General features: G+C 36.6%; 1 protein-coding gene across 2 annotated transcripts in view; it reads right to left on the minus strand.

The window, feature by feature from the left end:
• Positions 1 to 1,298: 1,298 nt before the first annotated feature.
• Positions 1,299 to 17,646, minus strand: part of LOC145672091 (tRNA-queuosine alpha-mannosyltransferase) — a 44,179-nt gene continuing 27,831 nt past the window's right edge. The window contains exons 4-6 of one of the 2 annotated variants that reach the window (XM_081741346.1): positions 15,337 to 15,558; positions 5,388 to 5,642; positions 1,299 to 1,573 (exon numbers count right to left, since the gene is read on the minus strand). In XM_081741346.1, the coding sequence (XP_081597472.1) occupies positions 1,339 to 1,573; positions 5,388 to 5,642; positions 15,337 to 15,558 (712 nt within the window). In that variant the 3' untranslated portion in view covers positions 1,299 to 1,338. The remainder of the gene's footprint in view (positions 1,574 to 5,387; positions 5,643 to 15,336; positions 15,559 to 17,646) is intronic. The other variant, XM_081741344.1, reaches the window with a different exon arrangement.

Consider the following 17,646-nt stretch of genomic DNA (forward strand, 5'->3'; position numbering starts at 1 on the left):
TTTCTTCTCTTAGTTCTAACTATGGACAGACGAACAAACCGAAGGCCGCGGTGGCTTAATGGTAGAGTGTTTATCTCTGACGCGAGAGAAGGCGAGTAAGCTGATTGGATCATACGACGGCTGTCCAGAAAGTACCAGACGTTTTGGCCTCTCGTGGTAGTCGCCATCTTGGTGTCAGAACGTTGCCACACTCAGTACGCATCCAGATGTGGTAGCATGAGGACTGTGACGCTCTTACTGTGCTTTCTGTGACGTGTTGCAATGTGTGCTGCAATAGAAAATCCCGCCTCTTGTGAGGTGTGTTCTGTGATTAGGATTTTATTGAGAAAAAAAAAAAGCCAACTGAGGCAATGACGCATTGGTTTTATAAATGGCCGTTCCAATGTTCACGATGAGGACTGCAGTGGTAGGCCTAACCTTGTGGCTGACAAACTGATGAGGCAAATCGACGATAGAATTCGTGCAAATCGTCATTGCAAGCGGAGCTTGCTGAATATTTTCCCAAAATTTCACGGAGTTTGGTGTATGGAATTCTACCCTAGAGTTTTTGGATAGTTTTGGATAGGAAGCGTTCGATCACCCACCATACAGCCCGAATTTGGCCCGAGCGACTACCACCTCTTCCCAGCGATGAAGATATGGCTCGCTACACAACGCTTTGATACTGACACCAAACTGCATGCTGGTGTAAGCCAGTGGTTGCAATCACAGGGGGCAGATTTCTACCGCGGCGGTATTGAAGAAAAAATTGTGCCATGGTATGATATGTGTCTTATTGCACGGCGATTATGTGGGATAATAACTTAAGAATGTACTTTTCAAATGCATATAATACAATTTGGTTTGTTCATTCTGTTACTTTCTTTTATTTCAAAACGTCTGTAACTTTCTGGGGTAGCCCTCATCGTTCCCATCAAGTGGATTTTGTGATGGAACGAACAGTGTGTGAACTTCTCTCAGAGGGTTATTCTGTTTCTCTCACTTTTGTCAATCCACCATTATCATTTATTTCATCAACACCGTCTTCCTTAGCCTCGGTGCATAATCACGGGACGTTCAACAAAACAAAACGAACAAATCGATGAAGCACGAAAGTACCAAAGTACAAAGCTTGACAAGAGACCTCTGGATAGAACAAGAAGGTGGAAGGTTATGAAACATAGTCTTCAAAAGGTAACAATAAATCTACGTGAATTGGCTTGATGACAATAGACTCAAATAGCGAGGTTTTGTTTCTATGTCGTTGAACATTCAAGTTTCTTCACGCTGTGTAGTTTGACCCTTAAAGTAAACAAATATATTAAAAATATGTACTATATTTACATACATCAAGTATCACTAACTACAAAGTAAACTTTTGTACAGAGGTAACAATGTCTGAGCACGGTATTTGTCAAATTCAATATTAAGTTCTTTCACCTTCATACGTGGTATTTCAGGGCGAAGGCAAAAATCTTCTAGTAGCGTTTGTAATTCTTCAATACTTTTATATAGACATACTGAAGGGAATAATTCTGGATACACAAGATTATTTGGACACAGTGGATAACAACCACAAAATACAGCTTCCAACCTGGAATGGAAAGGAAACAATAAATATTACAGAAGATAAATTAATTGTTATTTATTGTCCTCTATTTTTTCTTTCTTCTTCAATGGCGATATTTTATCCACTTTTCGACCTATAGACTTCTTCGAACCGATTTGTTTAGAAAATATAACTAACCAATTTTATGGATAGTTTATTAAATGAAAGGATTCTATACTAACTCCTATTATACTGGTAAAAATACAACGATCCTCAGGTCAAAAACTGGAAGAAATATATAGCCCTAAAAACACACACAATGCACAAGCAAATAACCTTGAATATTTTTGATAACATGATATAATAATAATAAGAAAATGAAATGAATATTTGAGTTTTCCGTTCGACGGTTATATCAGTTAGGCTAAAGGAGACGTCAAAATATTAAATATAATCCTTACTTAGCGATCTTGAAAAAATGCCGTACAATAAAGTATTTTTAAAAATCTTTTGGATCAAAACATTCAGGCAAAAATTTTCTTGTAGACCTTATATCTGGAGAACTACATATAGTGTAACCAAACCCAAACTATCAGTTAACTCAGTGTGATGTGCTGATTCCGTTATATATATATATATATATATATATATATATATATATATATATATATATATATATATATATATATATATATATATAAGATTTAGGAGCTGTTCAAAAAATTTGTGGTCCCTGATCCAAAAATGCATCAAAAGATCCAACATATTTTAATCAAAAATTTAAGTAACATGATCTTATTAAACGTGTATTTTTTTTTTTAATTTTTATAATGCTGTTCGTCATATATGAGTAAAACCAAACTCCTTCGTACTACAGGCACAAAGCGCTATGGTCAGTCTGGTGGCGTATGTTTAACTGAATGGTGTGTGGTCAGCATACTATCTCCTAGAACTATTTTTGTGTTCGAAATTTGTCTCCCTTTAATTTAAGTAGTTTACCAATTGCTTCACAATGGTATTGCTACGCCATTATTGACAGAACAGAATACTCAGAAATACGACGTGCATGGTACATTGAAAAAAACTTATGAGTTCGCTATTTTGAAATGAAATCTTTTGAGTTTTACGTACCGCGGTTATACCGGCTAGGCTAAAGGAGACGGTGATGATCAAATAATGAATGAAATGATGGAATGAAGAAAGTGGGAGGAAACGGTAGAACCGCGAGAAAACCCACGCACACGGTTTTTGCACACCACAAAGTTCACTTGGCGCGGGCTGGGATAGAATCAGAGACCCCAAGAACCAGAGGTGAACGCTCTACTACTGAGCCACTGCGGCCCCAGTTCTATCGGATGTTCAAAAATTTAATAATGAGTTAGAGCCTGAATGAAAAGTCATGAAATACTGTATTTTATAATTACTAGATGATTCTCGTCTCCGAAAGAACAGCCCTTGTATTTCATCTGGACTCAATGAGGAAATTATCTTTTAACATGTTCTCAAGGTTCATTTCAGTAGGATAATTTAGCTATTGCTATCATCGACAAGTCGTCGGAAAATTGACATCGTATAAAAAAATAAATAAATTCTGGATTAACTCCTTTATTACATTGATGATTCAAGACATTTCGTTCTCCTCATGGGTGATTAATGATGGCTTGTACTGTTACGTAACAGCGACGATATCGGACTTCATGACAGTCACTTAAGTCTATGTTGAGTCATTATGCTGGATAAATAGAGACGCAACTTTTTCGCAATAATTTTGATATTTTGTAGCATTAATTATCACAATTTTCGCATTTATATCGCTTTTATTTTTTATATGTAGCACATGTTTTATTATTATTATTATTATTATTATTATTATTATTATTATTATTATTATTATTATTATTATGGAACTTGTAAACGGTATATTTTTGGTAGTAAGGTGTATATCTAATACAAAAATGACGATATACCTTGATTAGATGCACATTCTAACTAATGTATTCACTGAAATATAGAGATTAATGTAAAAATTTAAACACTTCCTCTAGCGTCATGCTTAGTTAAAGGATAACATGCAGCAAGACATTACCAATTCTTCTTTTAAGTTTGTTCTCCTGTTAGCAATAATCATATTATACTTGGAAAAGAATCTCTCGATATCAACACTCGAGACTGGCAACCATATTGAACGTAACGAGCTGACAACAGAACACCCGTAGTTAACTTTTAAACTGTTTAACAATGATACAATGTCAACTTCATGATCTGTTGGTTACTTACCGTGATTTAAAAGTAAGGTTGGTTATTGAAGTTTTCAACAATAAGATAAGGAATATTTTCTAGACAAAACACAGTCAAGAATTTAAACAACAGTTCAGTTTTGTTGATGTCTACATCTTTATGAAGTGAAACAGTTTCTGGATCAACTAACCCGTAGAGCTTTCTCGTAAATGCAACTTTATTATTATTATTATTATTATTTGAATAATATTGGAAATGCGCTTTTTAGTTATTATTAGCTATAATTAGCAAGAATTCCACTTCGTTTTCATTCGCATTTATCGCAAGTAATGCCGAATTTCGCAAAAATTCGCCATAATATGAACGTGACTTCTGGCTCTGAAACGGAAAGTTGGAGGTTTCCTGATATATACAAGCATTTTTTATTTAACGTTTTGCACATATCGCATTACCGAAAAAGATGTGTCTCTACAGATGAACAATAACAATTACGACATAACGTGTTTTGCTTTAATTTATGAAGTAATTGCTTCGAGGCAAATCAATAAAAATTGAAGCAAAAACTATGATCAACCGGCCGTGAAGCATGATCGCAAATTATTGTTCTGACATTGTTATACATAAACCGAAGTACATGTCCTTAAGAAGAAGCAAATGCTTCACAAATAAGAGACTTTGTTCTTATTAGACTCCGATCTCCTGAAGATTATCCATAGTAATACAGGGTGTCCCAAAAGTAATGGCGGAAAGTGAAACCACAGATTTCTGGCACCAAAACAAAACAAAAAGTGTATATGACAAATAGTCCGGAAGTGGACGGCGCGTAGCTAGACAGCTCCGAAAGTGGGTGGAAGGAACTTCACACTTGCCTACTGGAATTATGATAGAAGCTAGAAAGGGAGTTCAGAAAGACATAAATATCATATCGGCTTGACCTGTTAAACGCAGGTTACATAATTGCGCCACAGATTCTCCATACGTCGTGTAGGAATTCACCAAACTGTTTCATTTTCTGTGGTTTCATTTTTCGCCATTACTTTTGGGACACCCTGTATATTTAGGTTGTATAAAACGCTATGAAAGATATCTAATAGCAACAGGAAGAGATGACAGGAATCTATATATCGTTTCTGAAAAAAACTGAATGAACGAAGAAAGTGAAGGAAGTGTTTTCTTTTAGAGGACAAGGAATGCAATATATATATTAAATATATTAAAGTGAAGGTTTCTGTTTATATCGCATATGTACGCGATCATGGTCACAGAGATGACTGAAATATTCTGAAAATGGAATCCTAAACAAGAACAACGTAAGAATTTTCATGCATGCGATAGAAGTGTGCTTTGCTAGCGATTTGGTAGCGTCTAAACCCGACCATAGCCATTTTTGGGGTGAATTTTGACGTTTTATATAACAAAATTTTCTAGTACAGATAAGAAAAAAAAATCGTGACCAACAAGCTAAATTTCGTGACCTTTTATTGACTTTCATGACCGTTTTCTGATTTCGTGACTTTCGTGACCGATAGACTATCTACATTTACTTCTGTTCTAGTCATACTACCAATTATCGTATTCTACTCTGCTAAGCACGAATATACTACTCAAAACACAAACTTACATGGCAACTCCAAAAAACTCATGCTTCGCCGTTGACACCACTACATCTCCCTGTGCAAGGATGTTAAAATATTCCTCTTTTGAAGGTACATATCCCCAGTGTAAAATATGGGCCTTTAACTTTTGCTTGGCTTCTTCAAATATTGGTGGCACATACGTAAATGTCTCTCCTAACACAGATAACACAAATGGACACTTTTTGCCTGCCAGCGATAGGAGAACATTAAAAAATGTCTCAGGATCTTTATCGTGTTCCCTGCAACAAAATAGTTAACATTAGAAAAACACGATACATAGTTAAAACTTTTTAAATTTGTCCGCTAATTAATTTGGTGCACTGTATTCTTGAAAATGACCAATTTATCAAGTTTCGTTAGATTTTTAAGGCATACTTCACTCTATACTTTGGTTTTCATCAAAAATAGTAAAACAAAGAAAAGAAAAGAAAAAGAAAAAGAAAAGAAAGAGAGAAAAATGTTTAACTTTTATGAGCTTTTTTTTTTTTTTTTTTTTCAAAAAGGATAATATTATAAATGAAATATTCAATAGAGAGCTAAATATTTTACCTGTTACTAGTCTAAACTACATAGTGGCTATATACACACTATATATTGCGTCAAACTAATGGTTACAAATATCAATATAGACAATTCGTACAATTCCCAAATGTGTTGTTAAATGGGAAATACATTTAACAACACAAAGTAAGAATTCATGAAGCTAACCCAAAGTTGGTAAACAAATAGAAGGTGGTGGTAGGGGGAGTAATCGCAACAATAGTGCCTGTGGGACATTCCAAACATGTTAATCAGGGAGTCAAAAAAATCATCTTAATAACACGTGTAACTGCACCCAACGGTCGAACAAGCAGTCGCTTATGCGGATAGCGAGTAGTACAGATACTGAATGTATCTCACGAACTGTAAATCTTGGTGTAGCTGCGTGATAGCTGTTGTTGAAGCCAGGATAGCAGTCAAGCGCCGTGCCATCAGAATAAATGGAAGTTATTCACGTTATGGCATGGCAGCCATGTTGGTAACCCATGGAAATTATTTCGGGAATTCTTGATTGGCTATTTTTTTTTTTTTTTCATTCCATTCTTGATTAGAGAATGAGTTGCGATTACTCTTACAACCACCATTTACTCTCGTCACACTATGTCCCACAAGTACTCGATAAGGCTTAGGTTCGGCGTCCTATTAGTCCAGGATAGAGGACGTATATACCGAGTCGAGCACGGTGGATTGCTCTAGCTGTGTGAGTAGGAGCATTATCGTCCTGGAGTATGGTGTCATTGTCTGGAAATAACATTAGTAACAAAGGATGCACATGATCCCCTAGACTCGCGATATAATCACGGGCAGTGATACGACTGGTAAGCGTCAGCACAGGACGCAAGCCTACAGCATCACAGAACCGGTGCCAGGTTTTACGAGGAGAGACTGCGGATCATAAGTTTGTTACGGCGTCTGGCACAAAAACAAAGACCCGTGGTTGCAATAACATGGACGAATGGAACAGAATGAATGGGGACGTCAGCATTAAGACGACTCCTCCTCGTTACGATTAACACGCTTACTCAGACACGGACTACAAGAAAAAGACTAAAATCAATATACTAAAAGATAAGAAACAAAGCGCTGCCAATCAGAAATAAAAACCAGAAACAGGAGATAAAAGAAGAGTTAAAACTTATAACATTAACAATAAATAAAAAAAACAATAAAAATAAGAATAAAAGATAAAATCTAGGATTTCGATTTCTGGAATTTCGGCATCTATGGCAATGTTAGCCCGTCACGTATGAGGGATGACGTCCCTTGGTGAGCACACTATCTGGGGAAAGGGAAAGAAGAAAGGATTGGAGAAGGAAGGAAGCGGTCTGAAACTATTATGTTAGGTACCATCCCGGCATTTGCCAGGTGTGAATGAGGAAAGCCCAGATAAAACTCACTCAAGATAGCTGGCTTGAAAAAGTTGTTACAATTTTTCGACCGAGTGACCTCACCGGGAATCGAACGCAGGACCGCTCGCACCAAAGGCGAGAGTGTTAGCGACTACGCCACGCAGAGCCACAATAAAAAGTAAGAATAAAAGATAAAATTGTAGCAGCAAAAAATAAAAAAAAAACAACAAAAAAAACAAACAAAAAAAACAAAGGACTAAAAAGCTCATAGAAAGTGAACAACGTTGGACGCACGGATAAACCTAAGTACATGACCAAGATAACTATCATCATTCCCCAAGGTTAGGTCAAGTGTACAAAACAGACTGTGAGATCTGAGTATTCAGGACATTCGACAAGAATGTGCCGAATACTCAGTGAAATAATACTTTCCTCATAATACGGACGATTCTAAGGTGAACAAGATCACTCATCCGATGATATCACACGTTTACAGTCATCAATAGTCCATGTTGCATGTTCGTGACATCATTGGCGTCATGCTAAAGTGTGGTGGTCCCCTATCAACGGTTTCGCCAGTGCCCATGTCATGTAACTCATGGCGACCTGTGATTGTCAACACAGGTGTGGGGGCTGCTGCTTAAGTTTCTCCGTCACTTTGCACCGAAGTCGCACAACACTGAGTGACAATCCGCTTAAATGCTCGACGGGACCTTTCACTGAAGATTTTCTTCCGACCACTTTTCCTCTTCGCTGATTTGGTTTTACCGTGAGACTTGTCCGCCGTCCTCACCCTGGACACTGTTTCCCACAAGACACGTGCTATTTTCGTCAGATCATATAACCAAGCGCCAACAATTTTATTTCTTTGGAAATCAGAGACATCACCCATTGTACACTATCACCGTCTGCTCAGCTTACTGTATACTGTTGTTCTACTTATCCTCAGGTAGTACAGGGTGTCTACCAAGCAAGTATAATCAAATTTCCTGACTGTCATTCTTTTCTTCTTAGTAGAACTCACGGAAAATAACTTATATTTAAAGTAAACTGTAAGTTTTCATCATTGTTTATATGCTTATACAATATTCTACAAACGTACAAACGAACCAATTCATTTACCTGTAATTTATGACAATTTAGTGGCATTCCTTCACCCCTCACAGCCTGGGAAAGATTTTTCCCTGACACACAATGATATTCCCTGACCCTGCAAATTCCCTGACTTCCCTGATTGGTAGACACCCTGTAGTACGGAGTTTGCCCAACACTATCATTAACAACCCGGCGTTGCGGTCGCGACTGACTGTTATCATCTCTTATTTGACGTGTTTCCATTAAATTGATATCCCTCTTTACATTATGTGGTGGGAATTTCGTTCAAATCGGATTATGTATACCGAATGTTCTTAAATGTGTTTCCACTAGTGAACATCACAACTATAAACAAAATCGTCCTTTCAAGAAAATCACCTCACAATCTTGTACCATAAAATCATAAGTAAAATCAGTAAAAAATATATCTTAACACGATAGAAAAAATCTGAATACAAGGAACGTACATCAATTTAGGGAATAAAACAGGATTGCATTTTAATATTGAACTTATATACCGTATTCGCGCGAATATAGGCCACACTTTTGTTTTCTAAACTTTGGCTTGAAAAAATCATAGTGCGGCCTATAATCGAGATTTTCTCCCTCAGATAATAAGTCATGAATTTCAAAATGACGTACACGTATCTTGTGGGCTGAAATTAATACCATTACAAGTTATTGCAGTTACTTTTGTAAAGCATCAAAGACTTAAGAAGAAAATTGCAGAAAAACATATCTAGTTCGCAAAAATTGCCACCTTCATTGGGTGCCGGTAACACCTTACGTTGGCATAAGGAAAACTTGTACACTTAATACTTGTATTAACAGGAATACGTATCTTTGTTATACAGTATATATAATATATATATACGGAATATTTATATGCAGTAACTGTACTTGAAAAAAAAAAAAAAGAAAGAAAGAAAGAAAATAAAGAAAATAAACTTTGTTCGCAAAACTGTGTCAGCTTGTTTGTACCCACCCAAATCAAGCAGAATCATTTTCCACCATCTCAACATCACCAGCGTCTGATTTTTCACCCTCGCTAGACGATCTAGAATTCTGCTCAGTCACTATCATAAAGATCATCTTTATGAGTCAAGCTTAGTTATGCACGAGTTAAATGGAAAGGAGAGAGATACATCTCAAAGTACTGTCTAATTGAACTTTCTCGTAAATTTAGTACTGCGGCCTATATTCGAGATTTACTTTTTCTATAATCTTCTGTCCAAATTTTAAGTACGGCCTATATTCGCACGCGGCTTATATTTGCACAAATACGGTACGGTAAGTGCTCGTGGTACAATCAGAGGATATTATAGCCTGGTTCCAACTTCATGAATCATTTTTATGCACTTTTTAGCAGTGATGTTATTCTAATTTTTTTAACAACCGGTTATATATAAGAGAGAGAGAATAAAATAGTAGATGGATAGATATAACTCTCTTAGGAAACAAATCATACAAGATAAACAAAATATTTTTTTTTATTGGATACCACAAGTGACAAGTAGAAATCTACACAGCATCCTAATACAAGTCTAAAGTATTGGAACGACCTTAATACAGCAAAGGATCGATATAATTGTTGATAATGGTATGTATGCGTTTCAAATATAAATAACCCCTACCACTACACTCATGTGAACCCAGTTCTCATTCTTGACATCAGAGCATTTGAGATTAAGAGATAAACGCTTATTCCTTGTTCTGAGAGATCACATGTTTAACCCTGTAGCTGTAAGAATTTCTAAAAGCAAAGATGGTTAAACTAAAATTTACTGTTCCTGGGTATAACTAGGTAAAATTACTTTTACGTCTGGATATCATAAACGGCTCTGCAAAGTCTAAATATTTAAATATTTTAACAATCGGTTCTAGCGAACCGTTGCGAACTGGAGATATTTGATAAATCAGTACAACTTTCCAAGTTTGATCCTTTACAAAGTGCTTCGTTTCCAAAATTGAGACTTGTTCTATTTTTAAAAAATGAAAATTGAAAAAAGAAAAACAGATGTAATAATTAAAAAAATGTTTAAAAGTAAATTCATTAAAATGTAACTTCACTTTTAAATATATGATCAAGTACATTAATATCAAATATACAGGGTTTCTCCGGAAAGCAGTAGGACTGATTTTTTTTTAATTTATTCACAATTTTGACACATCGACTTAGTTTTCAAAATATGCCCCTTCTGCACCAACACAGCGTTTCCAGAAACTCTGCCAATCACTGAAGGCTTCCTGGAACACAGAAACTGAAATGCTCTTCAGTTTCGCCCTCTTGAATGACCTGAACCGTGCCGTGGTGCCGTCCTTTCATGACGTTTTTCAGCCGGGGGAAGAGAAAGAAATCTGTAGGAGCGACATCTAGGCTGTAGAGTGGCTAGGGAAGCTATGTGATGCCATGTTTGGTCAGGAAGTCCGTGACAGCAAAGGTGGTATGGCTCGACGCATTGTCGTAATTGTCGTTTTTCCATGATCCAGCGATTGCTGGATGAACAGAGTTCAAAAGATTTCGCACTTTAAGTTTTCGTCACTTTTTGCCGCTGAAAGGCGCCTTGACGGTTGCTCATCTTGAACTTGCTCTCTTCCCCCCCCCCCCAAAACACTTGATCGACCCATGGCATCACTCCCATAATCAATCTTGATCATGAGTTTCACTCGCAGTTTTACCCAGTTTGACGCAGAACTTCACCGCGTAACGCTGCTCAAACAAACGATTCATTATGGAGATCACAAGGAACCCTAAAAGGGGTTCACCTTAACCTCGATCTACACTCCATAAAGGCTTGGAAACGACTGGCGACTGGTGCGCTGGTAGCTAAGACCCCCTCCTCCACCCAGCCAGCGCAGTAACATCCGCCTCCTTCACCACGTTTTGGCGAGAAAAAAATCAGTCCTACTCTTCACGGAGAAACCTTGTATGACTGGCATCAAAAGTGTGTGGCGTCTGACAACCTTGATTACGTATTACGTATTTTTTTTTCTTAATTTACTGAGGAAAATTAGGAATTGATATTATCCTAACACTACTGTCAATAGTCCAGCAGCCAGTAACCCTTCTATATGCAAGTCATTGCAGGGAGGAAATTATTGTTCAATTGGTTAATTGGGTGCATAAGAAGGATAAAAATTTTGGGTGCACACTCCCCCCCACCTTTTCAGGAATGACGTCATTCAAAATGGCTACCTGACTATCCTGACATCACTTAAGGTATCTAAATGGGACGTCCTAGAGATCTAAAAATGAAGTAAATCTACCAGAATTGGCCTCCTGTTATGACTTGGGATTCATGTGCATATATAGATTAGTAAAGTTTATCAAGATTAATACAGTGTGTCCGTAAAGTCATGTTGCACTTTTGACCGGTCACAGGAAAGCAACAAAAGAAGGTAGAAATGTGAAATCTTCACCAAATAAAAGGAAAACATCCAATTTTACGTACTATGACGTGCAAGTGCGTGCGCACACAGGCACGAACTGCGCAGCAGCCCACGCCAGTCGAGATGAGGACGGTACAGAGGAAAGTTCAGTGTGTTCTGTGGCTTGCTAAATTCGAATCCGTGACCAAAGCACAACGTGAATATCGTCGCATGTACAACGAAGTGCCACCACATAGGAATAACATTACTCGGTGGGATAAGCAGATGGAGGATACCGGCAGTTTGTTGGACAAACCCCGTTCTGGTAGGCTATCGGTAAGTGACGAGACTGTAGAGGTTATACAGGTGAGCTACTGAAGAAGTTCTAAAAAATCTGTGCGTATGTGTGCTTGACATTTATATCTAATCAATACTATAATTCATATGGTGTTAAAGAAACATCTACGTTTTTCGGGTTACAAAGTGCAGCTGTTGGACGCTACTAAACTAGCGGATAGACCCAAACGATTTACGTTTGCTTCAGATATGCTTCATGAGATCGAAAATGATGCTCGATTTTTTTTTAGAAAATTGTGTTTAGCGATGATGTGGCATTCCATGTCTGTGGATATGTTCGTCACCATAACGTTTGAATATGGGCTGCTGAAAATCCTCGTGCCTACGTAGAGTACGAGCGTAACACACCTAAATTGAACGTGTGGTGTGGCCTGATGCATGATAAAGTGATAAGGCTTATTTTTCTTTGCGGAGCAATGCCACAATTTCCAGAGGTTGTCATCTTTCAACATGACGACGCTCCTCCACACTACGCCGACGTTGTTCGTGAGTTTCTGGATACAACATTCCTCCAGCGGTGGATAAGCAGAAGGTCTGTCAAGCCATTGCCACCACGATGCCCGGATCTGCGCCGTCAGACTTTGGTAATGATAACTTTTCACTTCATAATTTAGTCACTAAAGTTGCGGTGGCTAATGAAGTCAAGGACCAAATTCTCAGTATTTGCTTCATAAGTGATGAAATATATGATGCGTACAGGTTAAAACGTTACGCTGAGAAGGATGCTCGCATCTGGGATACTATACACCACATAAAATTTGCAACATTTCGTCCGGAAAAGAAAGCGATTACGAACAGTGAAGAAAAACAAAAAATGCAAGATCACTGAAATAGCTGAACTTCGTGGGGATTGACTTGAATAGCTGTTCCACTATGAACTTTACCTTCTGATGAACAAGGACTTCTTGTAAAAGCAAAGCTCACTGATGCAGGAATTGGAATCCGTGCTAAATGAAGATGCCAAAGATGTTATTTGCCAACCCGATGACAGCACTTCCACTGTTGGAGAAAGGTGGTAACAAAAGAAAAAAAAATGGAGATGTAGCTATTGCTTATGCTGCATGCAAACTATCTGTTTCATCACAAGCTGCAAAGGTCGACAATATGTTTGACAGCTACTTTGAATGTTCTCCTAAAGACTCCGAACGTACTCTTAGGCAAAAGAGCACTGTTATTTCGTAAAAAGTAACCTCAGATGTCAGCTTACCAGTACAAGTAGATAAATTCTGGCTATCATCTTTAATTAAATATGTTACTTCTTCAACAACTTATTAGCGATAATTGTAAAAGTAAATTGATTAGCCAGCCAATGACTCACATACATGTCTCCAGCGCCTTCTCAGGAATGAACAATGAAATCTTGGTTAACTGTACAGCTATGGAAAGTGGTTTGCAGACAGCAATTCCAAGTGTAGATCGTCTTGCATTGAAGAAGCTGATTTTCGGATGATGGTTCATGCTTAACATTCTGCAAATCAGGGGTAACAAACGATTGTTTCTTCTGATACTGTTATAATGGTCTTCTCTCTCTTCCACTGGAATAAACTACACAGAATGGGAGTTAAGGAAGTGTGGTTAAGAACTGATGTCAGTGAATCAACAAAGTTAGTGCCGATTCATATATTAACAAAAACACTCGGAAATGATATGTGCTCTGTGCTGCCTGCATTTCATGCTCTCTCAGGAGCAGATTATACCGGTAAGTGTGGCATAAACAAAGCTGCTATGAACTGCAACCCAGTTAAGTTTTTGAAAAGTTTTAGTACGTCACCGTATAAGGTACAATTGTAAGGTACACTATCATGAAATCAGCTGAAGAATAATTTGTGCAGTTACTGAAGAAAACAACATCTTGTAAGACATTAGACGAGTTCAGATTCTGGAAATACGTTCATGGTAAAAATGTTTGCGTTGAAGACCTGTATCTCCGACAAGTACCTGTGCTAATGGACATATTCTTCGAGTTTTCTTTCATACATACTTGCAAATTCACTGTACAGAAGGACATGTAAACCTTGAACCGGAAAAATATGGTTTTCAAGTTATTAATGGTGTTCTTATGCCATCCAAATAAATGGTTCAATTTTCAAATGATTTTGCCAGTGCATGTGCATATTTAAGGTGTGCCACGTCTGTGTGTCGTGAGTGAAATCTGAAATTTCATGTTGTATGTACTGAAAATGTCAAAGTGTAAGATTTAAAAAAAAAAAAAAAAAAAAAATGCAGAAATCTCTATAATGAGAGATTAATAGAAATATATCTTCTTTTTGAAAAAAAAAAAAATATGATTGCTAAAACACACTACTGTCATTTATGTTCACTTATACTAATTGCCAACTAACACTTCAGCACGCAAGTCATGGCAGGGAGCAATGCCGTGCCGTGGGAGGGAGCGAGCTTAACGACGGCCTTGGGCGCCTAAGTAAGGGGGCGCAAATTCAGGAGAAAAAATATATAAAATATGGAAGGAAAAAGTAATAAAAAGTGCTCGAAATCAAGGAAAAGCAGGGTATATTTTTGAAAATTTTATTACGCTTTGCGCCAACCATAGTGGCTCTTTGCGGCCGATCTATCGACCTTACTCATATGGGTGCCGTCATATACTTTCACCGCGGGCGCTGATTTTCCTACGACACGACACTGGCAGGGAACAATCCTATGTTTATTGAATTTATCGACATAAAAGCACTCTTTGGACATCAATGTTGTTATTTTAGTCTTTTCATACTCAAGACGCAAGGTGTTCATTCTGCATGCCATTTTCCAAAATGGCGGTGAATTTCGATTCTACGTACCTTCAAAATTAATAACCTTGGTTCACATAACTAGAATACATAGCATTCTGGTAGATTTACTTCATCTTTAAGTCTCTAGGACGTTCCATTTGGATACTTTAAGCCATATCAGGGTTATCAGGTTGCCATTTTGAATGACGTCATTCCTGAAAAAGTGTGGAGGTGAGGAGTGTTCACCTAAGATTTTTATCCTTCTTATGCATCCAATCAACCAATCCAACAACAATTTCCACCCTGCAATGACCTGCATACAGAAGTGTTAGTGGCTCCAGGACTACAATACACTTTATATTTCCCTGTCATTTCTGATAGACCTGAAACATAAATTCCACTTAACTCAAGTGGTCAGACTAGTTTGCATGGAATCCAGTTAAAGTATAAACTAAATACTGTGTTTTAATAGTAATTCAAATCATCTGGCTACTTACCATCTATGCGGCCATATAATATGAAGAGCTTGGTGTTTCTGTGTGTTAAAAGTAACAGTTGGAAAGTCTACTGGGAAGTATAAGACCCTGCATTTCGGCTGAATTTTTTCAACTAAACCTTTGGGACGGTAGTCTGGCTGTAGTTTCAAAAATTTCGGTATCAGTTCCAAGAAGGAATTTTTATTAAATTTAGAGTTGAAAATAATTATATCTGCAACGAGACTAGGAAAAAATATTATATTACCATTATAAACGTCATCAAGGATTATCAGCAAGGTTATACGATTATTAACAATACTGACGATTTTTCTTAAGTTTTCATTTTTGTTTACATACTAACAATGGTGTATTTAGAGGGAAGCTATTGGGCTCAAGCCCCCCCCCCCAAAAAAAATAAATTTGTTAATTTTTCATATTTCACATTCATTTTTTATATTCCACATAACAATAATCCTTACAATTTCTAAGAATTTCATTGATTTTCCATTCTCTTATGCTCTTTGTTCAGAATAACACTGTATTTGTCAACTTTCATTCCATGTAAGAATTGCGTTTTTTTTCTTTCTTTCTTTCGTCCATTCTACTCTTGTTTTTTTTTCTTTTTTTTTCTTAGTTCTTACTTGCTTTCGCTTTTCCTATCATACTTTCGACCATTGTTAGCTGTGATTCAAGTCGGCCGTCGTTAGTAACGCCAAAACTAAGAAAAGCTGATAAGCAAAACTGGTGTTCCACATCAACTTGCACGGATATCAACATAACGGGACTTTAATTATTATAGCAAAGGAATATTTACATCTTTTAGTTATAAAGAAAGGTAAATGTTTGAATTAAAGAAAATCAAGAGTGGGAATAAGTAGCCCGGGAAATCAGGTAGACCAAGAGGATACTTCTTTTTTCTTCGATGAATAGAACAAACGGTTACGTTCACTGCTAAATTTTTGTGTGTATCATATCACATAAGATTCACCAGTCTGCAATTCCTGCCATTAAAACTGCAATCAGTATATTTCAGCTTCAACTTGTTTCAACATTTTCTTTCAAGTAAAAATGTACAGATAAAACTGAATATTTTCTTTTTCTTTTCTTTTTTTTTTTTTCTAAAATGAAATCAGTTAATAGTCCAGGACCTTTATTCAATAAATTGAAAAAAAATAGGGGAGAGATTAAACCTTTTGCAATAGTCTCAGTTTCATGTCCTAGTTAATATACTAAAAGTCCCCAAAGCTCCGGACTGAGGAATCGGAGTTATGACGTCATGAATATGGCCACCGTAAGAATTTATAGGGTAATTTTTAAATGCCTATAAACTCTCACAGAATTAACGTAGAAAGGTCATTTTTGCACCAAATTACAGAGAAATAGTTGAAAAATGTTTATGTAGCAATATCTTACACATATCTCACAATTCTTTTGAGTTATATTAACCAAAATTGAGAAAATGTCATTTTTCCAACTTTTTTTTTCGAAGTTCATCTATAAATAACTACGTAATTATGCAACAAAATGACAATATTTTTCATTAGTTACGTAATACATTCTTAGAGCTGTTAAACGATACCAATACGTTTTCTCTATCGTAATAGTAAGAAAGATATGTTAATTTATTTACGAGGGTGTGTGATTATTCACTAGCCAGACAGGTTCTGTACGTAATACCATTTTCTTTGAATTTCTCAAGCAAGTATTTTTAGATCTTATCTCAAGTTTCCAGTACATATGAATATTCTCCACGGACAGTAAACATATGTTTAATTCGTCATAGGGACAGGAGTGTTCCTCAAACTATTGGCCGTGTCTCACAAAGATGCCGTATGAATACCTTAAAAACAACACGCAACAGGATTCAGTAAATGTGAGTTAAAAGCTTTACAGCTAAGAGTTTTGGGAGACTGTTATTTTAACTGGAACATGATACAGAAACTAACACTTGGGATTTTCCTATTTGGTGTGTGTATTTACCAGTTTAACAGAAAATTTGTGCACATAAAATATCCATAATGTTTTATTCTTGTGAATTTTATTTAAAAAATTCTGAGTTGTTAAACCATGAATAAAATACAAATTTTTGAACTGTTTATTTGTGTTGATATGTTTCTATGTATAATTTCAATGTTAGTCGATACCGTAATTAAAATAATGTACGTATCTTCTGTATTTTTCAAGTTTCTGAGTAATTGATAGAATATTTTGCATTGCTCAGATGGAAGAAGTGTGTCTTATTTGCAACAAGACCTTGCTGGTACAAGATGAAACAGTAACGGTTACTCGTGGAAACGATACTCTAGTGAAAAGCAGTCCTCAACGTAAAGA

This window comes from Thermobia domestica, chromosome 15, assembly GCF_964235325.1.
Source record: "Thermobia domestica chromosome 15, izTheDome1.hap1.1, whole genome shotgun sequence".
In the NCBI taxonomy this organism is placed as follows: domain Eukaryota; kingdom Metazoa; phylum Arthropoda; class Insecta; order Zygentoma; family Lepismatidae; genus Thermobia; species Thermobia domestica.